Here is a 24,758-nt window from a genome sequence, read left to right on the forward strand (position 1 = left end):
GCTGCATCCAGGATGAAGCCACACCCAGGGCTGGGCTGGAGGAGCCTGGTGGCCAGGGCCAGGGCCCAGACCTTTCCGAGTCCTCTGGACTACCAGAGGGTTCCCAGGGGAGGCGGCCAGATGCACCGGGGGCTCCCAACCCACCCCCACCTCCGCCTGCTCCATCCGCCTGGCCCCCAGAGCCAGAGCCTCCTCCCAGCCCCTCCGCCAGCCCCCAGGTCACCTAGGGAGGCGCGGGGGGCGGCTCGTAGATGCTGCAGCGGGGCGTGGGGCCCTGGCAGTAGATGTTGAGATAGTTGCGGTGCTCCTCCCTGTACGTCTGCTGCTGGAAGCACAGAGCCACGCTCCTGTCACACTCGCACGTTTGCTTGTCACACTCGGTCTGGTTGAGCTCGCCTGTGGAGAGTGGAGCGCGTGGACCCTGAGGTCACAGGGGGCCTCCGAGAGTGGCCCTGGGCCGGCCGCACCATCATCCGGGGGGCCCACCCTGGGCCTGCAGGCGCAGGAGGTCAGGGCCGGGGCCCAGCCTCTTGCATTCCCAGCCCTCCAGGCGCCCCTGAAGTGTGGGAAGCACACAACCACCAAAGCCCAACAGGACAGTGTTGAGCCAGGGAAACTGAGGCTCAGGATGGGGTGCGGTTTGCCTAAGTCACCCAGCTAACCTGGGGCTGAGCTGGGGTAGAAACTCAGGTGTCGGGAACTAACCTCCTTCTCCACCCCGCCCCCTCCCCACTTTCTACCATCACAGGCTTCCTCTCTTCACGCCCAGAATCCCAGCACCCCCACTCTGGAGGGCGCTGTGGTGAGGATGGAGGGAGCAAAATGCTCGTGAAGAGCTTAGCTCAGTGCCTCCCACGGAACAAATGTTGTTGTTACTACTGGCCTTCAGAAATCATCTTCCCCTAAGTTCTCAGTCTCAGGTGAGCTTTAGGATCAGCTGCTTGTCTTTGGTCTGCCGCTAAGTTGTGTCTGACTCTGTGACCCCACGGACGGCAGCATGCCAGGCTTCCTTGCCTTTCACTATCTCCAGGAGTCTGCTCAAATTCACGTCTGTTGAGTCAGTGATGCCAGTCAGCCATCTCATCCTCTGTCACCCTCTTCTCTTGCCCTTAATCTTTCCCAGCATCAGGGTTTTTCTAATGAGTCAGCTCTTCACATCAGGTGGCCAAAGTATTGGAGCTTCAGGCATGGCATCAGTCCTTCCAATGTATATTCAAGGTTGATTTCCTCTGGGATTGACTGGTTTGATCTCCTTGCAGTACCAGGGACTCTCAAGAGTCTTTTCTAGCACCTCAGTTAGAGAGCATAAATTCTTTGGTGCTCGGCCTTCTTGATGGTCCAATTTTCACATCCATACTGGATGTGACTACTGGAAAAACCATAGCTTTGACTATATGGACCTTCTGTCAACAAAGTGATGTCTCTGCTTTTTAATATGCTGTCTAGGTTTATCATAGCTTTCCTTCCAAAGAGCAAGTGTCTTTTAATTTCATGGCTGCAGTCACCATCTGCAATGATTTTGGAGCCCAAGAAAAAGAAATCTGTTTGGAGGGCTCTTGAAAACAAAGGCTGCCCCACCCCACTCCTAGAGATTCAGATTCAGTGAGTCTGGGGTGGGGGCCTGATAACTGCATTTCTAACAAGCGATGCTGATGCTGAGGTTCAGGGAATCCCTTTCGAGAACCACCCACTAGCCCAATAGTTTGCAAACTTGCAAACTTTCCAACAGCAGAATCCTTTCTCTGACGTGAAACTCTTTACCAAAGATGAATATCTCAAGCAGCTGAAAGAGAAGCCACTTGAGCTACAAAATATATCACAGAGCCAGCTGGACCACTCAGGGATACCTCCCCATCACTGCTCACAGCAGCTGACCTGCTGGTCCCAGAAATCCCCAGAACCCAGTGTGAAAACCACAGCTCAGGTTGGTCCACAGTCTTAGGGGTTGAGGAGGGAGATTTGACCTGCTTACTGGGCTCCTGCTCAAGCAGCACCTCCACTCTACATCTGAACGGTGGCATCTGAGGACCACTCAGCCCTGGGCTGCCAAGGGGCGCCAGAAGTGCTCGGGCCCCCACCAGACTCTTTCCCAGAGAGCAGGAGTCTTGAGCTGGTTTTTTTTTGGGAAACTGACATTGCTCATGAGTTCTTAGTGAGGCATGACGCATAGCCTGGTTAATATAAGCGGACACCTGCCCAGGGGACACCTGCTGGCCCAGGCAGGACTGCTAAGGGGAGGCGCCACAGGCGGGACTCCTGGGCTGACAGCTTGGATGCTGTGCCCCTCAGGTGGGGAATGACTGTGGAGAGTCTATGGCAAAGTGAGGGAACCTTCCAGGCCTGGCTCTAGCATCTCAAATCCCTAGAAACACTGGGTGTCCTAGCATGGGGCCACCTCATCTACTGGGGTCCCAGTGAGAGAACTAGAAGGGGTCTGCTCAGATCCAAACCCCTCAGTGTACCCATGAAGCGAGGTGGGGAAGGACCCTGCCCAGGGCCACATGGGAAGGAGATGCTGGCCAAACCTGGGTGTCAACACAAGGCTCCCGACTCCCTGGCCAGCCTGCTACAAAGTCTCAGAATCACCTGAAGATCTGGTTAAAAACAGAGAGAACTGGGAGCCTCTAAACTTAACCCACTGAATCAAGATCGCTGTCTAAGTTCTCCAAAGCTGAAGTGGGGACTGAAGAATCAGGGTGCCCATTCAGGTGGGGGCCTCAGAGTGCTTCAAGGGGATATGCCAGAGCCTATTAGATTCAGCAAGCAAGCAAACAAAAGCAAGGTGCCCAGTGAAATCTGAATTTCAGACAAAAGTGTTTTAGTATAAGTATATCCCAAATATTATGTGGGATATACTTATATTACTTCTTTATTTTATACTAATACTAATTAATTTTCTGCTAAGGTTTAGTATAAGTATGTTCCATGCACTATTTGGGCTTCCCAGGAGAACCCGCCTGCAATGCAGGAGACATAAGAGATGCAGTTTCCGTCCCTGGCTCAAGAAGACCCCCTGGATGGAGGAGGGCATGGTAACCCACTCCAGTATTCTTGCCTGGAGAGTCCCATGGACAGAGGCTATAGTCCATCAAGCCAAATAGAGTTGGACACTAGTGAAGCAACTTAGCGTGCACACACACACACGCGCACACAATATTTAGGATATTTGTTGTTGTCTGACTCTTTGTGACCCCGTGGACTGCAGCACGCCAGGCTTCCTGTCCTCCACTATCTCCTGGCGTTTACTCAAACTCATATCCATTGAGTCAGTGTAAACTTATATGCAAACACTTTTCATTGTTTATCTGGAATTCAGAGTTATTGGGACATCCTGCATTTCACTGGCAGCCCTGCCCACTGGCACAGGCTCGGGGGTGGCTGGTGGTTCACGCTTTTCCTGGGGAAGGGGTGACTGGGGGCACTCACTGCAGATGATGCTAGTGCTGTTCTCAATGGTGTAGTCATAGTGGTCCACATAGGTGCGGCAGCCCAGGTCAAAGAGCTTCTGGTAGCAGCAGTCGTGGGCATGGCAGCACCTAGGGCCCGGGAGGGGAGAGTAGGACGACGTGGCCAGGCTTGGCCCCTCTCCCGCTGGCAGTGAGCCCTGCCATGATCATCTGTTCCCATCCCTCAGGAGTAAGACCTTCAGACGGTGGCCCAGAGAGGGCAGTTACTTGCCTGAAGTCACACAGCCAGAAGGAGTCAGGCCAGTGCCCCAGAATCTTGTCCATGACCCTCTCTCTCTGTCCTCTCCCCAGAGCTCCAGCTCTCCCTACCCTTGAGCCCTGGCTGCAGCTGTAGGAGAGGCAGGGTGGGAGGGAGGGAGGGGCAGGTGGGAGGGAGGGAGGGGCAGGGCGGGAGGGAGGGGCCTGGATGAGGTCCACAGGGGAGGAGACCAGCCAGATGCAGGGGCTACTCCTGGCTGTGCAGGATGGCCAGGGAGGGACCAAGGTCTGGAGGGGTAAGTGGGGCTCGAGGGTGGGGGACAGAGGGCCACTGCTGATGTGGCTGTCCCATGCCATCTGGTGAGAGGCAGGCAGTTAGTCAACATGCATTTACGAAGCTCTCAGGGATGCCAGACTCATGCCGGCTGCTTTGGGTGGGGGAAAGGAGCAGAGGGCAAGCCGCGGCTTCCAGGAACCCCCAGCTGATGGAGGCGGCGCAGTCCTGCTCTCCAGGGCCTCCTGTCTGAGCAGGCAGGGGTCTCAGCCCTTGCTTTGTCCAGCGCAACAGTGTGACTGTTGCGCTCATGTGTGTTTGAAAGAAAGTGAAAAGAAAAGTGAAAGTGAAGTCACTCAGTTGTATCCGACTCTTTGCAACCCCATGGTCTGTAGCCCACCCAGCTCCTCTGTCCATGGAACGTTCCAGGCAAGGGTACTGGAGTGGGTTGCCATTTCCTTCTCCAGGGGATCTTCCTGACCCAGGGATCAAACCCAGGTCTCCAGCATTGCAGGCAGACGCTTTTCCATCTGAGCCACCAGGGAAGCCCATGTGTGTTTGGGGACAGGTCAAAGGTTCCGCTGAGAATGGAAATTCTAGACCCTGATGCTGGGAAAGATTGAAGGCAGGAGGAGAAGGGGACGACAGAGGATGAGATGGTTGGATGGCATCACCGACTCAATGGACATGGGTTTGGGTGAACTCCGCGAGTTGGTCATGGACAGGGAGGCCTGGCGTGCTGTGGTTCAAGGGGTTGCAAAGAGTCGGACACGACTGAGCGACTGAACTGAACGCCTCCAAGCCCAAGACCTTGGAAGCAGACAATAGGAAGTGTCCCAGACGGTTGAGGAGCACATAGGTCAAATGTCAGGTTTCTGGTTACAAACTCAGCACACAAGCCTCCTCCTTGGGGTAAGGGCCTTCCCCCACCACTGGGAGATTGGGGACGGTCTGCCCTGGGCTGTGTCTGCCCAGTTCTGAGCATAGCCCAGCCTTCCGGGACCTACCAGTCCACCTCGTCCATGGGCAGGCCACGGCCCCCCAGCCCGCAGTAGCAGCCGTAGCCCACGAAGGACAAGATGGCATTCCTCCCAGTGACCGTTTCCACCATGGACTTGAGGTTGAGCAGGCTGCTGTGGGCCGCAGGCAGGACTGCAAGAGAGCCGAGGGGTGTGGTGAGCTCCCGGCCCCATTCATGGCTGCTCCTGCCCGCCTGGCTGGGATCAGGGGATGGGAGACAGGGGCAGGGGAGGAGGGCAGGGCCGAAGGAGGCAGTGCTCCACAGGGCGCCCCGTGTGGTGCGCTGCCCACAGCCTCACCCTGAGCCCCACAGCCCCCAGAATAAAGCGATATGGGCCCTGCCCGACACCCTTCCACTCCCGAATCCATCAAGTGCTCACTATAACCCTGTAAAAAACAACCCATTTTACAGATGAGGCGATCGAGGCCCAGAGCATTTAGCAACTGGCCCAAGAAGACATTGTTGAAAATCAGTGGAGCCAGAATTTGGACCCAGACAGGGAGAGCCGAGTGCCTGACACACCCTAAGGGGCTTCCCAGATGCCACGTGCTCTTCTGAACACGGTCCTGGGCCCTGCTGGTTTGGCCTGGCTCCTGGGCTCCCAGCAGGGCCTGGTGCCGGAGCATCTCAGGGTTAATCCAGAGACAAATGGGTGTTCTGGACACGTGAACACACGCACACGCACGCGCACACACACACACGTGCCCGTGTATACATTTTCCCCCCTTTGTCCTTGTCTCACAGGTAGTGCAACAACCCTTCCAATAGCAGCAGACTCCCGAGGTCAGCTTCCTGGCGCCCTTCAGGCTGCTCACCCCAGGGCCATCTGCGGCCCTCCTGTCTCCCTGCCTCCCGGGCTCCCGGGCGTGTTGGCTCCCGGCTGAGTCAACATCAAGCCTGGTGTTTGGGTTCTTACCTGGGTGAGGCTGCACACCGCACCCACCCCCCCCACACACACACAGGCAGTAGGGTTGCTTTTACCCCATTTTAAGGATGAGCAGCTGAGGTTCAGAGAGGTGGTTTGCCCCATGCAGCCTGAATGTGGCAGAGCGCAGACCTGGACCTGGGTCTGTGACCCCCCAGGAGCTGGGATGCCAGCTCACCACCCCTCGCCCCTGCTGCCTCCCCTGGGAGGCTCCTCCAGTTGTGCCCGGGGCGAGGCGCCCAGTTCGGCACCTTTCCCCCTGCTCTCAAGTCATGCTTCCCACCCCGCTCTGCGGCCTACAGGGAGAGGGAGGAAGCCAAGAATTTCAGAAACAGAGCCCAGATGGAATCCTAAAGGCTGAAACGACTTGCTTCTGGAGACTTGGCTGTCCAACATCCCTAGTGATGATGGGGGAACTCACCACCTCAACCTGCCTTGGTGGGAAGGGCACAGACTTTGGAGTCAGACAGATGCCGGCCCAGAACTAAGGCTCCCTAGGCCTCAGTTTTCCCATCTGTAAAGTGGGAATAACAACCCCAGCCTCCAGGGAAGTGCAAGCACCTAGATCGCACCAGACCGTTGCTCTTCCCACAGCATCCCCACTCAGGGCTTACTGGGACCCTCGGCCAGGCCTGCCTGCCCGTCAGAGAGCTGATTTAGGGAACCCCTCTCCACCTGCCTCTTCCAGTCTATCTGCGGGATTTTTGTCGTTACAGAGAATAAGTAGCAAATGAAAGAGGAAACAAAGGCGTGGGGAGAAACGGCCAACAACCTTAAGAGGGTGGTTTAGAGCCTGTAAATGGTTGTCTGGGTCTGGGGCAGGGAGGAAGCAGTCCCTGAGACCTGGGGGCCTATCTCTGATTTGGCCACGATGGAAGAGAGAGGGGGGCTGAGAGGGGTTCCCAGTAACATCAGCTCTCCCCCAGCCCTTTCTGTTCTGCAGGATTCTTGTCACTGGAATCAAATGTGTGTCCAGAAGCCTGGGGGTCAGATGGACCCCCCATTTGCAAACAGGCTTCTCCGTTAGTGCTGCAGGGCCAGGGGCAGTGTTCATAAGTAAGACAGACCCTCCCCTCCAGGGCCTGGGACCCACTGCCCTCTGTGAGGTCCTGGCCTCCTGCCCCTAATCCTGTAGGTGTTACCCCTGGTGGGGGGCAGCTTCCATCCCCGGGACCCCTCAACCATCGGTTTTCACCTAAAAGTCACCCATCCACATGCAGGACAGACACAAGTCATACTTTTACACGCAGGCAGATATAAACGTACACTCACCTGCCGCACACTCTCCTCCATATATCACAGTTACACACATACTCACTCACAAATACCTCCTGCACACACATGGTCTCACAAACAGACCCACACTCACCTCCCACACCTATACACACACATACACACTCCCACTCTCACACACGTGCAACACCCAGAGTGGCCACGTCCACACTCCGCTTGGAGCAGAAGAAACAAACCCTGTGTTCACTCAGCCTGCAGCCTCTGTGCCTGGCCCCTGGCCTGGGCTGGACACAAGGGGTTATTTTCTAAATAACAGGTCACTTTGCCTGAATTCAACCAACCAAGTCTCATGTCTGGCTGCATTAAACTTCATCCTGTCTCTGGTATTTTCTTTCTTTGTCTCAAACCTGGTTGGGTTCAGGGGGTGCTGAAGAGATGGACAGAGGCCAGTGGAATACCCAGCCTCTCTTCTGCCTACACAGGGCACCTGCTGCCAGGACGCCTGCCCGTGTGTCAGAAGCCTCAGTGATCCTGGGGGTGGTCCCTCCAGAAAGAAGGAAGAGGCCCCCGGACCACCTCCATCATCTTCCGCTACCTCTCACACCCAGACACTGCTCCATACATGCGTGTGCAGATGTGTGCACCGTACATTCACCTACATACTCCAGACACACACGCTGCCATGAACACATGCTTACCGATCTTCCAGACGTGTGTTACACACAGACATCACCATGTGCTCAGACACACCCCTACACATAGACCTGCGGATACCTGCATGCAAGCTCACTAGTTCCTGTCTGCGCATACACATGTATGCATACAAACACGTTTTCCTATGTACACAAGCGCCCCAGTGTCGCTGAGTGCCCTGACGCCCAGCCAGCAGCACCACTTTATGATGCTTGCTCAACTGTGCACCCTGGGCCCTGGAGGCTCGTAAATAGTTAATGCTGACCACCTTGGGCGTGTTTACAGGTGGCTGGAGGAGTAAACAGCTGCAGAGAGGAGAGGAAGCCAGGCAGAACCAGGGAGAAGAGACCCAGCGGTGGGTCTGAGAGCCTGTGGCCAACGTCTGAGTCACAGGAGAAAGGCTGGAGTCGAGGTCAGAGGGAGGGTTTCCCAGCACCTTCACTCACCGCTGCTGGCTAGGATGGTGATGGTGATGAAACTCTTCATCCTCAGGCGAGATCTGAGAGGGGAAGAGAGCCCGGTGCTCAGTCTGTCTGTCCTGCCCCGCCGCTTGCGGTTCCTGGCCTGCAGCTCCCTCCTGAGCCTCCTTACATCCGCGGTCAACACCACCCCTCGATGCCCGGGTTCCTGTTGCCCTTGCCCTGTGATTAGCTCCTGCAGGGAGATCTGAGCACCTCCTGCCTGCCTGCACCTCCGGGAGCAACAGCCCCCAGCAGTGCAGAGCCGGGAGGCACAGGGAGCCTCCTTCCCTTCCACCCCGAGCCAGACTTCCAAGAGACGGAGAGCCCCCTGTCTCACAGGGTTGGACCTGGTCACACACCAGAACCAGCCCCTTCCATTCGCATACCAGTCACGTGACCCCACCTGGTGGCTGGCTTTTGTATCTGGAGCCAAGAGACCTGAGTCCCTGGGTTCTAGCTGCAACTCTACTTCCAAAATGCTGTGTGACCATCAATAGATCCCTTACCCTCTCTAGGCCTCAAGTGCCTACGAGGACTGATGGATCCCAAGGGCCCTGGTAGTGCAGAAAATGCAATATCTCAGCCGTCATCAGAGGCTCAGACTTTCTGAAGAAATGGGTTCTAGGAGCCAGCTCCCTGCCCACCTCCCTGCTCATCTCCACCGAGGGCTCCATCCCAGGGAGGCAGGCACGTACCTAGAAGTTCTTGAAGAGGTCCTGAGGCTTGGGCCCCTCCTCCCAGGGGGGTGTCTAACCAGCCCCTTCTTCTTGCACCCTTTGGGGTTGGCCGGAGCCCCATCTGGCATCTTCTGGGTTCTGGGGGGCCAGCGACATAGGGCTCGCAAGGTCCGCAATCCACTCCGAAGGCTGCGGGGAACAGGCCCCAGCGTCTCGCTGCTGCGCACTGGCAGGGGAGTGCCGGGGCAGTGCCCCTGGGCAGAAAGCAGGTGGCACAAGGCCTAGAAAAAGGAGGCCCCGCCTCCTCCCTCCGCCCCCACCCCGCCCACAGCTGCCCGGTCAAATCCCACCCCAGGGTGCTCGGGCCTGCGGGGGCGGGGGCTTGATGCACCGGAAGAGGACTTGGCCTTTCCCCAAGCATCTGAAGGGAAATGAGCCCACATTCTCTCCTTTCCCACCTGAAAGGGATGAGGATAAGTTAAAGAAAAACATTCAGTAATACTTGTTAAAGCACAGCCAGGCAGACCATTGACTTGGCCTTTTCCCAAGCATCTGAAGGGAAATGAGCCCACATTCTCTCCTTTCCCACCTGAAAGGGATGAGGATAAGTTAAAGAAAAACATTCAGTAATACTTGTTAAAGCACAGCCAGGCAGACCATTTATTCAAGGGGGGTCGCTGGACCAGGTCTGGAGGGACTGCTAACTCCTAAGAGCCCTCGTAGAGAGAAGTTGAAGGTTGTGAGCCTGGCTGGGAAGAAGTTGCCATCGAACTTCTTTCCAACAAAGGAACTTGTGAGAGTCTTGCATCCTGGGGACTGATGAGCAGGCTTCTGGGTCAACGTGCTGAGGCTTCCCCGTCAACACCCTGAGTCCACGATAACCAAGAGACAGAAGGCTAGAAACCGCTCTGATGAAGTCTTGCCATGGAGGAGACAGACTGGATTCAACTCCAAATAGAAGAACCTAGAAAGTGGGAATTTGTAGCCAAGGTGCAAGGTGGAGGTCAGTGGATGGGAAATTACTATGAAGAAACATCTGGAGTAGCGGAGATTCTAGCTTAACCCACCACCAGAAGGATCTGGCTGAAGGCAGGCATGGTGGCGTCACCTAGCAACGGGAGTGAGGAGCCCCATCGGACAACAAGATGAATCCTGGCCAAACTGACTCAGCAGTGCATGCGTCCTCAGTCTCTTCAGTCGTGTCCAACTCTGTGACCCCATGGACTGCAGCCCGCCAGGCTCCTCTGTCCATGGGATTCTCCAGACAAGAATACTGCAGTGGGTTGCCATGCCCTTCTCCAGGGCATCTTCCCAACCCAGGGACCGAACCTGCGTCTCTTGCGACTCCTGCATTGGCAGGCCGATTCTTGACCACTAGAGCCGCCTGGGCTTTCCTGACTGAACAATGCCGAAATGAATACGGAAGCCCAGAAGTTGAGGCCTAAGAGAAGAAAAAGAGTTCAAGGAGCCAGAGCAGGGTTGGGTCAAGGAGCAGCTCTGTCAGGGAGGCCCTCCACGTGGATACGCGTGGGCCTACAGGGCATCCCTTCACATCTGGAAGCGCTTTAGTCTAGAATCTGCAGAGAACTCTCCACCTACATCTGCAAGCTGTGGGTGCCCACCTCTGGCTGAGACTGGAGGGGGCCACAGGTGCCGGCAGACAACAGGAAGCCTACAGCACAGACATGGAAGGGCAAGCCTGCGTGTCTGGGGCGGGGCTACTGTGCGCCCCTCCCCACTGTCATGTGGCCCAACACCGTCTGGGGGGCCATCCTAGGCATCCCGTGGGCTTGGGCACCACCGCTTGCCTCCATCACTAGAGGAGGAGGTGTGCTCCACCCTAGACTCCCAGGTGGCGCTCCGGTCCATAGGGCTGCAGAGTCAGAGGAACGGAAGGGACTTAGCACGCACACTCGCTCCTCCCTGCTCCCACCGCCACCCCCTGCTGACTTTTGAGGAGCAGAAATGGCTCCACACGTTGCCAAATGTGCCCTGGAGAACCCAGTCACCTCTGGCTGAGATCCTGGTGGCCTGGGAGTTGATGCCATTCACCTCTGGTGGGGGATGGCGGCACGAGTTGGAGAAAGATGGAGTGGGGAGCAGCAGAGGGGGCCGGAGCCCTGAGAGACCCCCCCAGTGTGGATGGTTACACGGACAAGGGGCTCTGACCCCAGCGCCCCGACTTCTTGACTCTGCCATCCTGACAAGCTAGCTCCGGTCCTTGGGCCTCTGTGTCCTCAGCTGCAGGGTGGGTATAACCAGGTGTCGCTGAGTAAGGATCCTGCTCACAGATAATAACAGACAACAGGTGTTGTGTGCTGTGAGGCTTAAGGCAGGTGCTCAAGCTTGTAACCTGTGTGTTACTGAGCCGAGATCTGTTCTTCAGCCTTGAGATGGATTAAGGTGGTGGGAGTGGGAACAAGGAGGGAGGGGAGAAGAGTTCAACTGGAAATGAAACCTCCAAACTGTGGCCCACCTTCACATCATCTGTTCCTTCTGATGTCCCCAGATTTGCTGGCGAGGAACAGGAGTGAGCCCCTCCCCACCCAGGACTTCCCTACCCACCCCCGGCTTTTCCGGCTTGTACTTCTGGCTCTACCAAACCAGCGGCTGGCTGGTCCCATTTCCTGCTTCCCAAGCCCCTCCTCTTCCGCTGCCCAACTTCCTGTCTGTGGGTCCAGACCCTTCTCTTTCCCAGGAAGTTATCCTAGAAAAGCCCCACTGCATCTAACTGCCCATCCCTTCATGGATGTCGGCAAATGGTACCTGCTGATACAGTCTTTTGTGGACACCTGGACATGTTTTGGTCTGTGGGTCTTTGCACTGCACTCAGGCCAGGGATCCTGGGGAACAGAGGGCTGTCATTTCTCCAATAAAGACCAGGGGTTCCCCCGAGGACAGGGGTTGCGTCCGCCCTGTCAGACGGGAGCTCCCTGAGATCGAGTGTGACGATGGGAGGGTGAGGCTGGTCTCTGCCTTCACTTGCCTGTGCGGAGCTTGGCTTCAGCTCTCTATTTGATTTTTGCAGATTCCTCTTAAGCATATCACTCAACTCCAAAGGAGGAAGAGCCAAGAAGTAAGGCCCAGTCCATACTGATAATTCAGCTGCCAATATACAGGTAACCGGGAGCCACTTAGATTCATGCCGAGGAGGTCACGGCTGGGGCGGAGGCGGGTGGAGGTGTCCTGGGAGTCTTTGATTAGTCCTGGGCCATTTTCCATCCCACACTCCCACGGGCTGCCACCGGTTGGGCTGGTCTCTTGAGGGGAGGATGGGCACTTCCTCTCTCCTCACCCAGCCACGGGCGCTCAATCAGAAAAGTCAAGAATAAACTTGCCGACCCAGTAATTCCACTCCTGAGACTATAAACCAAGATACAAACCTGAGTAAGGTCCTAGAGGCAGAGGAAAAAGAATATTGACCATGGTATTCTTTACAATGTTACCCACCCCCCCAAATAAGAAGCACCTCAAATTAGGGACTTAGTTAAGCAAATTTTTAACCATCCATCCATAATTATGTTTTCAAAGACTTGATGATTACCCAAATCCTGGATATTATGGGTAATAGCAATTTTGTTTAAAAAAAAAAGGGGGGGGGGTATTGAGGAGAGTTGGTGGGCACTTGTATAAAAATTATACGGAAAGATACAGCAAAACATTCGCAATGGTTACTTTTAGACAGTAGAATAACTGGTGGTTTTATTGTCTTTTAAAAAATGGATTTATTTTTAATTGAAGGATAATTGCTTTACAATATTGCCTTGGTTCCTGCCGCACATCACTGTGAATCACCACAGATGCTCATATGTCCTCTGCCTCCTGAACCTCCCTCCCGACTCCCACCCCATCTCACTCCTCTAGGTTGTCGCAAAACACCAGTTTGACCTCCCTGCGTCATACAGCAGATTCACAGTTATATGGCAGAGTATATGTTTATGTCATTTTTTCTGTGCTAAAATGAATGTAAGGCAGTACATTCCATGACTAAAATGGAAAGGTCCATTTCCCTGAAAGACACAAAGTCATTCAACTGGAAATAGCCCCTATATGTATGAAGCAAATGGAGTATGTAGTTTAAAACATTTTCATAAATAAACTTCAAGTTTAGATGACTTAACAGGTGAGTACAAAGCCAACCGTATTAGGCTACAAGGAGTGCCATAACAAAGTACCATAGACTGGGTTGCTTAAACAACAGAAATTCATTTTCTCACATTTCTGGAAGCTTGGAGTCCAAGATGAACATGCTGGCAGAGTTGATTTCATTCTGAGGCCTCTCTCCTTGGCTTGCTGTGTTCACACGTATTCTTTCCTCAGTACACGCACATCCCTCCTGTTTCTTTCTGTGGCTGAATTTCCTCATCTCATAAAGACCAGGCCCCTGGACTGGGGACGCCCTGATGGTCTCATTTAAACTCAGTTTTAAACCCTTTATCCAAATACGTTCATCTTCTGAGATACTGGGCTTCCCTTGTGGGTCAGCTGGTAAAGAATCTGCCTGCAATGTGGGAGACCTCGGTTCAATCCCTGGGTAGCTTTGACTAGACGGACCTTTGTTGGCAAAATAGTGTGCTTTTTAATATGCTGTCCAGGTTGATCATAGCTTTCTTCCAAGAAGCAAGAGCCTTTTAATTTCATGCCTGCAATTTCATGTTTTTAAATTTCTTTTAAGTTCATGTTTACTAGCAATAAACAACCAGAAAATGAATTGAAAAGTATACTTTAACAGTAACATCCAAAAATATGAAATACTTAGGGATAGTGGAAAAGAAGAAGGAAGAAAGTGAAAGTCACTCAGTTGTGTCCAACTCTTAGTAATTCTATGGACTGTAGCCCATCAGGCTCCTCTGTCCATGGGATTCTCCAGGCAAAAATACTGGAGTGGGTAGCCATTCTTTTCTCCAGGGGATCTTCCCAACCAAGATCGAACTGAGGTGCCCTGCATTGCAGGCAGATTCTTTACCATCTGAGCCACCAGGGAAGCTCATGGAGGACTTGTACATAGAAAACTATGAAACAATGCCCAGAGAAATCAAGAAAGACCATGTTTATAAATCAGAAGACTGCATTTTGTTAAGATGTCATTTGCTCTATAGAGTCAATGCCCTCTCAGTCAAAATCCTAGTACACTTTTCTTGTAGAAACTGACAAACTGATCCTAAAGTGCATATGGAAGTGCAAAGGACCTAGAATATCAAATTGACTTTGAAAACAGCAAAGCTGACAGATTTATACTACCTAATTCTAAGGCTTATAAGGTTACTTTAATCAACACAGTATAGACTAGTATAAGGACAATCAATGCAAGAGAACAGATGGTCCAGAATTAGGCCTATACATTTATGGAGGATTTGTTTTTGACAAAAGTATGAAAGCAATTCTGTGGAGGAAGAATAGATTTTCAGAAATGATACTGGAACAATTGACAATAGATCTGAAAAAGAGAGAAGAGGGCAAGAAGGAAAGGAGGAAGGAGAAAAAAGAAAAAATAATTTTTATCCATACTTCTCACCATATTCATAAATTAATCAGAATGGATCATAGTTCAACCAGGGTACCAAGACAGTTCAAGAAGGAACGAGGCCTTAGAAAAATGATGCTGAAACAACTAGATATCCACATGTAAAAGAATGAAGCTGGTTTCCTTTCCCATGCCATGCACAAAAATTAACTCAAAATGGATAATAGATTTAACTGTAAGGATGAAGACTATAAAGCTCTTGGAAGGAAACATAGTAGATCTCTGTGACCTTAATTTAGGCAGTGGCTTCTTAGATACTACAACAAAAGCATAAGTGACCGAAAAAAGAGACAGATTGAACTTCGTCAAAATTAAAGACTTCTGTGTTTCAAACCATACCCCTAAGAAAGTAAAAAGACAGCCCATAGGAGAGAACAATATATGTATAAATTATACATCTGATACGGGACTTGGGTCCAGAATATGTAAAGAACTCCTGTATGTCAGCAATAAAATAACAACCCAATTTAAAAATAGGTAAAGGGCTGTTCACCTTAAATTACCACCCCATTGTTAATTGGCTATACCCCAATACAAAATAAAGTTTAAAGTTTGGAAAAAAAAAAACAAAAACAGGTGAAGGACTTGAATAAACATTTCTCTAAAGAAGATTAACAATGACCAATAAGCCCAAGAAAATTTGCTCAACATCATTAGTCATTAGGGAAACACAGTCAAAACCATAATGAGAGATGACTTCACTGCCGGGGTCCAGCCCCGGTGGATCCAGGGTGATTTGAAGGTGGGGACGGAGTCAGCGTCCTTGGAAAAATACATATTTAATCACAGATATATAGAGAGATTAGAAACGGATAGTGTAGTAGGAAGATTAGTGGAAAAAATAGGCTGAAAAACTTGGATTACGTGGAATAGCATCCATGCTCCAGATGGGAATTCAGCCAGAAAAACGAGGAGCAAGAAAGAACAACATGGGGAAATCAGTCTTTCCAGAAACTGATCCGATTTCTTTATTTTTGGGTTTGCTTATATACCTTTGTTACACATAGGGATGAATACAGAGTCACGTGAGGGTCAGCAGTCCTGACCTTAATCAAAATCAGGTGCTTCACATAAAAAGGTCTTAGGGATTTTATGATCCTTTCTTTCTGATAACCAAAATACTTATTTCTTCCAAGGGTGTTTTTTCTTAAACCAGGCACCACCCTCCAAATAAAGTTACATTCCTATAGGGTGAGGGTGTAGTGAGTTACAATCAAGAAAGGAATCTACTTAACCCAAGGTTAACATGATTAATCTTAAAGGTTAATACTTATTTCTCCTATAGGCTTAAAGGTTAATACTTATTTCTCCTATATGTTAGTTATATTCATTATAAGGGCAGGGAACATGGAGATTTAGCAGCAAACATCAGCCCAACAAATGAAAATCCTTTCACCAATGTTCCCCTTAAGATCTATTTAGTCTTAAGATAGTGATAAAGTTACATTTTTACATAGCGAGGACACAGTGATTTATAACAAAGCACAGTGATCTATTACAAAAGAGAAAATCCATTAACTCAAAAAGTCTAGTATTGCTAACCTTAAAAACTACTCTATTTCCTTTTCTATATTTCAAATACATTGATTAATATATTCCCAGGTGCCTAAGGATATGGAGGCCTGGCGGCAGGCAATCATTGACTCAACAAGAAGAAAAAGCCCTATGCTAATTAAGACTCTCAAAATACTCCAAAGCTCTCTATGCTGTTTATGGTTGAGGGGTAGTAAACAATCATGTGCCCTAGTGGCAGGAGTATGGATAATCCTGTCACACAAGCTAGTCTGTCAGCAGAGAGGTTTGACCTAAGACACTCTTGTCACACCCAGGGCAGGGAATTAGCAGCAATTATTGGCACAACAAATGAAAAACCCTTCACCAATATAATTCCTAACCAGCCAAATATACTAATTTCCAACTCCCCCAAAGAATTTGCCTTTAGTAAGTCTAAAACATCTCGTGCCTCTCAGATTGGGAGGCTGTAAACAATCACATGTGGCCAGACGAACCTATACAGGCGGGCTAGATAACCTTCAGAGGAGTCTGTAAGCTGAAACACTCATGTCACGCCCAGGAATTTTTATTGCCTTGGAGCTGCATGTTTACTCCTTCTCCGAGAGAAACGGTTATGGGGGAGAGCCCCCCGTAAAGTCAGAGGTGTAGGTGAGAGCATAAAACAGACTCTGGTTTTGGGGTAGATGCTCAGGAACAGGAGGTTTCCTGAGGCTTGATCACGCCTTTGCATATGCTGAGCCTCCTTCCTCATGACCTTTGCCATGGGCGGAGTTCCTCACGCTGGCACCCTGCACTTCACACCCACTAGGATGACAATATTGGCCATATATATATATATATGACAAATGATAACAAGTGATAACAAGTGTTCGCGAGGTTGTGGAGAGTTTATATTTTGCTGATGGAAATGTAAAATGGTGCAGCCGCTTTGGAAAACATTTGACAGTTCTCAAAGTGTTAAACATGGACCTAACATACATGACTCAGCAACTCCACTCCTAGATATGTACCTAAGAGAAATGAAAACATACATGCACACAAAAATTTGCACACAGATGTTCACAGCAGCATTATTCATAATAACCAAAAAGTAGAAAAAAGAAAACAAAAAACAAACGTCCATCAGTTGATGAATGCATACATGAAAGATGGAACATCTACTCAATGGAACATTAGCCATGTTTTATTCAACTATTGTTTGAATTTATGTCTTATTTGACAACTGTTTTATTCAACAATTAAAAGAATAAAATATTGATACATAAGACGAATGAACCTCAAGAACATTGTCAAATGAAAGAAGCCAGTCACAAAAGGCCAAATATTATATAATTTCATTTACATGAAATTGCAGAGGAGGCAACTCTATTGAGACAGAAAGTACATTAGTGGCTGCCTATGGCTTAGACATGGCTTCCCTGTTGGCTCAGTGGTAAAGAAGCCTCCTGCAATTCAGGAAACTGCCTGCAATGCAAAAGATATGCTGTGATCCCTGGATCAGGAGGACCCCTGGAAAAGGAAATGGCAACCCACTCCAGTATCGCTGCTGGAAAAATCCCATGGACAGAGGAGCCTGAGACATGACTTAATATTGGACTTGACTTAGTGACTAAACCACCACCACTAGGGCTTAGGGAAGGGAGTGTGGGGTGGAGGAGGTTGGGGAGTAACTGTTGGGGTGATTTCTTTGGAGCATGTTGAAAATGTTCTAAAATTAGATTGTGGTAATGGCTACACAACTGTGAATATACAAAACAATCATGCTCTTGAAAGGAATGAATGGTATGGTATCCAAATTATACTTTGGTAAAGTTGTTTTTTAATGGATTATGTTATTCAGTTTTAAAAAGAAAGGATTTTTTGACATATGCCATATGAACAAAGTTGTCAAGAAATGAGAACTTTCAGATGTTCAAGCTGGATTTAGAAAAGGCAGAGGAATCAGAGATAAAATTGCCAACATCTGTTGGATCATTGAAAAAGCGAGAGAGTTCCAGAAAAACATCTACTTCTGTTTTCTTGGCTACACAAAAGCCTTTGACTATGTGGATCACAACAAACTGTGGAAAATTCTGAAAGAGATGGGAATACCAGGCCACCTTACCTGCCTCCTAAAAAATCTGTATGCAGGTCAAGAAGCAACAGTTAGAACTGGACATGGAACAACAGACTGGTTCCAAATTGGGAAAGGAGTACATCAAGGCTGTATATTGTCACTCTGCTTATTTAACTTCTATGCCAAATACAGCATGCGAAATGCTGGGTTTGATGAAGCACAAGCTGGAATCAAGATTGCCGGGAGAAATATCAATAACCTCAGATATGCAGATGACACCACCCTTATGGCAGAAGTGAAGAGGAACTAAAGAGACTCTTGATGAAAGTGAAAGAAGAGAGTGAAAAAGTTGGCTTAAAGCTCAACATTCAGAAAACTAAGATCATAGCATCTGGTCCCATCACTTTATGGCAAATAGATGGGGAAACAATGGAAGCTGTGACAAACTTTACTTTCTTGGGCTCCAAACTCACTGCAGATGGTGACTGCAGCCATGAAATTAAAAGATGCTTGCTCCTTGGAAGAAAAGTTATGGCCAACCTAGACAGCATATTGAAAAGCAGAGACATTACTTTGCCAACAAAGGTCTGTGTAGTCAAAGCTATGGTTTTTCCAGTAGTCATGTATGGATGTGAGTGTTGGACCATAAAGAAAGATAAGCACCAAAGAATTCATGCTTTTGAAATGTGGTGTTGGAGAAGACTCTTGAGAGTCCCTTGGACTGCAAGGAGATCCAACCAGTCCATCCTAAAGGAAATCAGTCCTGAATATTCATTGGAATGACTGATGCTGAAGGAGAAACTTCAATACTTTGGCTTCTTGATGCGAAGAACTGACTCATTGGGAAAGACCCTGATGCTGAGAAAGATTGAGGGCAGGAGGAGAAGGGGATGACGGAGGATGAGATGGTTGGATGGCATCACCGACTCCATGGACATGAGTTTGAGTAAACCCCTGGAGTTGGCGATGGACAGGGAGGCCTGGTGTGCTGCAGTCCATGGGGTTGCAAAAAGTCGGGCACGACTGAGTGAGTAAACTGAACTAAACTTATATGGATAAAACTTGAGGGCATTGTGTTAAGTAAATGGATAACAGATTAAACAGTAAGGATTCAAACTATGAAACTCTTAGAAGAAAACATAGAAGTAGACCTTGGTGACCTTAGGTTAGGCAGTGGTTTCTTAGACAACAAAATAACAAGTGACCAAAAGAGAGAGAGAGAGATAAATGGAAGTTTATCAAAATTAAAAACTTCTCTCCTTAGAAAAGGACATATCCTATATAATTTCACTCGTATGAGGTATTCAGTTCAGTTCAGTCGCTCAGTCGTGTCCGACTCTTTGGGACCCCATGAATCGCAGCACGCCAGGCCTCCCTGTCCATCACCATTTCCCGGAGTTCACTCAGACTCACGTCCATCGAGTCAGTGATGCCATCCAGCCATCTCATCCTCGGTCGTCCCCTTCTCCTCCTGCCCCCAATCCCTCCCAGCATCAGAGTCTTTTCCAATGAGTCAACTCTTCGCATGAGGTGGCCAAAGTACTGGAGTTTCAGCTTTAGCATCATTCCTTCCAAAGAAATCCCAGGGCTGATCTCCTTCAGAATGGACGGGTTGGATCTCCTTGCAGTCCAAGGGACTCTCAAGAGTCTTCTCCAACACCACAGTTTAAAAGCATCAATTCTTCGGTGCTCAGCCTTCTTCACAGTCCAACTCTCACGTCTATACATGACCACAGGAAAAACCATAGCCTTGACTAGACGGACCTTAGTTGGAAAAGTAATGTCTCTGCTTTTAAATATGCTATCTAGGTTGGTCATAACTTTTCTTCCAAGGAGTAAGCGTCTTTTAATTTGCTGCAGTCACCATCTGCAGTGATTTTGGAGCCCCCCAAAATAAAGTCTGACACTGTTTCTACTGTTTCCCCATCTATTTGCCATGAAGTGATGGGACTGGATGCCATGATCTTTGTTTTCTGAATGTTGAGCTTTAAGCCAACTTTTTCACTCTCCTCTTTCACTTTCATCAAGAGGCTTTTTAGTTGCTCTTCACTTTCTGCCATAAGGGTGGTGTCATCTGCATATCTGAGGTTATTGATATTTCTCCCGGCAATCTTGATTCCAGCTTGTGCTTCTTCCGGTCCAGCGCTTCTCATGGTGTACTCTGCATATAAGTTAAATAAGCAGGGTGACAATATACAGCCTTGACATACTCCTTTTCCTATTTGGAACCAGTCTGTTGTTCCATGTCCAGTTCTAACTGTTGCTTCCTGACCTGCATACAGATTTCTCAAGAGGCAGGTTAGGTGGTCTGGTATTCCCATCTCTTTCAGAATTTTTCACAGTTTATTGTGATTCACACAGTCAAAGGCTTTGGCATAGTCAATAAAGCAGAAATAGATGTTTTTCTGGAACTCTCTTGCTTTTTCCATGATCCAGAAGATGTTAGCAATTTTATCTCTGGTTCCTCTGCCTCTTCTAAAACCAGCTTGAACATATATGAGGTATAGTCAAATTCATAGAGACAGAAGAATGGTGGTTGCCAGGTACTGGGGGGAGGCGGAAACTGGGAGTTTTTGTTTAGTGGGTACAGAGTTTCAGTTTTGCAGAAGAAAGGAATTCTGCAGCTAGATGACAGTAATGGTTGCACAACACTGTGAATGTACTTGATGCCAGTAAACTGTATATTCAAAAATAATTAAGATGGCAGATGTTGAGATGGCCAGATAGCATGGCCAACTCAATGGACAGGAATCTGAGCAAACTCCAGGAGATGGTGTAGGACAGGGCAACATGGGGTGCTGCAGTCCATGGGGTCACAAAGAGTCAGACACAACTCATCACGTTGAACTGAACAACAAGTGTTACCTTCTGTATATTTTACCAAAAATTTAAAAGAATATTTTTTTAAAAAATGGATCATAGGCCTACATGTAAAGCCTAAGCTTGTAACATTTTTATAAGGAATCACAGCAGAAAGTCTTTGTGATGTTGGACTAGGCAGATTTCTTGGTATGACACTAAAAGCACAATATAGAAGAGAAAAAAATATAATAAATTGGACTTCATGAAAATTAAACTTCTGCTTTTAAAGACTATACTAAGATAATAGAAACATACATCACAGAGCAAAAGAAAATATTTGCAAATCACACATCTGACAACGGATTTTTATCCAGAATTTGTTAAGAATTCTCAAAACTTAAAATGAGAAAGTAGAAAAAGAAATTAAGGAAACAATTCCATTCACCATTGCAACGAAAAGAATAAAATACTTAGGAATATATCTACCTAAAGAAAACTAAAGACCTATATATAGAAAACTATAAAACACTGGTGAAAGAAATTAAAGAGGACACTAATAGATGGAGAAATATACCATGTTCATGGATTGGAAGAATCAATATAGTGAAAATGAGTATACTACCCCAAGCAATCTACAGATTCAATGCACTCCCTATCAAGCTACCAGTGGTATTTTTCACAGAACGAGAACAAATAATTTCACAATTTGTATGGAAATACAAAAAACCTAGAATAGCCAAAGCAATCTTGAGAAAGAAGAATGGAACTGGAAGAATCAACCTTCCTGACTTCAGGCTCTACTACAAAGCCACAGTCATCAAGACAGTATGGTACTGGCTCAAAGACAGAAATATAGATCAATGGAACAAAATAGAAAGCCCAGAGATAAACCCACACACCTATGGACACCTTATCTTCGACAAAGGAGGCAAGATTATACAATGGATTAAAGGCAATCTCTTTAACAAGTGGTGCTGGGAAAAACTGGTCAACCACTTGTAAAAGAATGAAACTAGAACACTTTCTAACACTATACACAAAAATAAACTCAAAATGGATTAAAGATCTAAATGTAAGACCAGAAACTATAAAACTCCTAGAGGACAACATAGGCCAAACACTCTCCGACATAAATCACAGCAGGATCCTCTATGACCTACCTCCCAGAATGTTGGAAATAAAAGCAAAAATAAACAAATGGGATCTAATTAAAATTTAAAGCTTCTGCACAACAAAGGAAACTATAAGCAAGGTGAAAAGACAGCCTTCAGAATGGGAGAAAATAATAGCAAATGAAGCAATTGACAAACAACTAATCTCAAAAATATACAAGTAACTCCTGCAGCTCAATTCCAGAAAAATAAACAACCCAATCAAAAAATGGGCCAAAGAACTAAATAGACATTTCTCCAAAGAAGACATACAGATGGCTAACAAACACATGAAAAGATGCTCAACATCATTCATTATCAGAGAAATGCAAATCAAATCCACTATGAGGTACCATTTCACACCAGTCAGAATGGCTGTGATCCAAAAATCTACAAGCAATAAATGCTGCAGAGGGTGTGGAGAAAAGGGAACCCTCTTACACGGTTGGTGGGAATGCAAACTAGTACAGCCACTATGGAGAACAGTGTGGAGATTCCTTAAAAAAACTGGAAATAGAACTGCCTTATGACCCAGCAATCCCACTGCTGGGCATACACACCAAGGAAACCAGAAGTGAAAGAGATACGTGTACCCCAATGTTCATCACAGCATTGTTTATAATAGCCAGGATACGGAAGTAACCTAGATGTCCATCAGCAGATGAATGGATAAGAAAGCTGTGGTACATATACACAATGGAGTATTAGCCACTAAAAAGAATACATTTGAATCAGTTCTAATGAGGTGGATGAAACTGGAGCCGTTTATACAGAGTGAAGTAAGCCAGAAAGGAAAATACCAATACAGCATACTAACACATATATATGGAATTTAGGAAGATGGTTAACGATAACCCTGTATGCGAGACAGCAAAAGAGACACAGATATACAGAACAGACTTTTGGACTCTGTGGGAGAGGGAGAGGGTGTGATGATTTGGGAGAATGGCATTGAAACATGTATAATATGTAAGAAACGAACCGCCAGTCTGGGTTTGATGCAGGATACAGGATGCTTGGGGCTGGTGCACTGGGATGACCCAGAGAGATGGTATGGGGAGGGAGGTGGGAGGGGGGTTCAGGATTGGGAACTCATGTACACCTGTGGCAGATTCATGTTGATGTATGGCAAAACCAATACAGTATTGTAAAGTAAAATAAGAATAAAAAAGAAAACAAACCACTCAAGTTTTAAAAATGAGCAAAGCATTTGAACAGACTCTTCACCAAAGAAGATGTAGATTGATAAACTAGCATAGAGAAAAGATGCTCCACATCATTATACATTCAGTTCAGTTCAGTTCAGTCACTCAGTCATGTCTGACTCTTTGAGACCCCATGAATCACAGCACGCCAGGCCTCCCTGTCCATCACCAACTCCTGGAGTTCACTCAGACTCAGGTCCATCGAGTCAGGTAAGTGAAAATTGACATCACATGAAACTCTGTTACAAACCTGTTAGAGTGCCCCAAATTAAAAAGACTGACCATACCACATTTCATGTAAATTGTACTTTAGAAAGTTGAATTTGAGGCTTTCCCAGTGGCTCCACAGTAAAGAATCCACCTGCAATGCAGGACACGTGGGTTCAGTATCTGGGTTGGGAAGATCCCCTGGAGAAGGCATGGAAACCCACTCCAGTATTCTAGCCAGGAAAATCCCATGGACAGGAGACTGGTGGGCTACAGTCTACAGGGTTGCAAAGAGTCAGACACAACTAAAGCAAAGACCATGAGCAAACTTGCCTTTAAAAGAAACAAAAAATTAAGAAACACATGTTCCCTCTATATTTGAAACAAAAATGTTTTATTAATATATAGATACACACATATATAATTACTATTTCAATTCAGTTCAGTTCAGTTCAGTCAGTCATGTCTGACTCTGTGATCCCATGCACTGCAGGATGCCAGGATTCCCTGTCCATCACTGACTCCCAGTGCTTGTTCAAATGCGTTTCCATCATGTTGGTGATGCCATCCAACTATCTCATCCTCTGTCATCCCCTTCTCCTCCTGACCAGTCTTTCCCAGCATCAGAGTCTATTCAAATGAGTCAGTTCCTTGAATCAGGTGGCCAAAGTATTGGAGTTTCAGTTTCAGCATCCATCATTCCAATGAATATTCAGGATTGACTTCCTTTAGGATTGACTGGTTGGATCTCCTTGCTGTCCAAGGGACTCTCAAGAGTCTTCTCCAACATCACAGTTCAAAGGCATCAATTTTTCGGCGCTCAGCTTTCCTTATAGTCCAACACTCACATTGCATACATGACTACTGAAAGACTACAGCTTTGACTAGATAGTCAAAAAACATAGCTTTGCCAACCATACTTGTTGGTAAAGTAACATCTCTGCTTTTTAGTATGTTGTCTAAGTTGGTCATAACGGTTCTTCCAAGGAGTAAGCGTCTTTTAATTTCATGGCTGCAGTCACCATCTGCAGTGATTTTGGAACCCCCCAAAATAGTCTGTCACAGTCTCCATTGTTTCCACATCTATTTGCCATGAAGTGATGGGACCAGACACCATGGTCTTAGTTTTCTGAATGTTGAGCTTTAAGCCAACTTTTTCACTCTCCTCTTTCACTTTCGGCAAGAGGCTCTTTCAGTTCAGTTTAGTTCAGTTGCTCAGTCGTGTCCACCTCTTTGCAACCCCATGAATCGCAGCACTCCAGGCCTCCCTGTCCATCACCAACTTCTGGAATTCACTCAGATTCATGTCCATCAAGTCAGTGATGCCATCCAGCCATCTCATCCTCTGT

General features: G+C 48.0%; 1 protein-coding gene across 1 annotated transcript; it reads right to left on the reverse strand.

Annotated features, from left to right (window-relative positions):
* Nucleotides 1-223: 223 nt before the first annotated feature.
* PLA2G2F (phospholipase A2 group IIF) lies at nucleotides 224-9,077 on the reverse strand. Its single transcript, XM_068969401.1, has 5 exons — nucleotides 8,968-9,077; nucleotides 8,258-8,310; nucleotides 4,947-5,091; nucleotides 3,427-3,536; nucleotides 224-396 (listed from the first exon to the last, which is right to left on the reverse strand). The coding sequence occupies exons 1-5, from the start codon at nucleotides 9,075-9,077 to the stop codon at nucleotides 224-226; spliced, it is 591 nt and encodes a 196-aa protein (XP_068825502.1).
* Between the last annotated feature and the right edge of the window lie 15,681 nt (nucleotides 9,078-24,758).

The sequence above is a fragment of the Capricornis sumatraensis genome, chromosome 3, assembly GCF_032405125.1.
Source record: "Capricornis sumatraensis isolate serow.1 chromosome 3, serow.2, whole genome shotgun sequence".
NCBI lineage: Eukaryota > Metazoa > Chordata > Mammalia > Artiodactyla > Bovidae > Capricornis > Capricornis sumatraensis.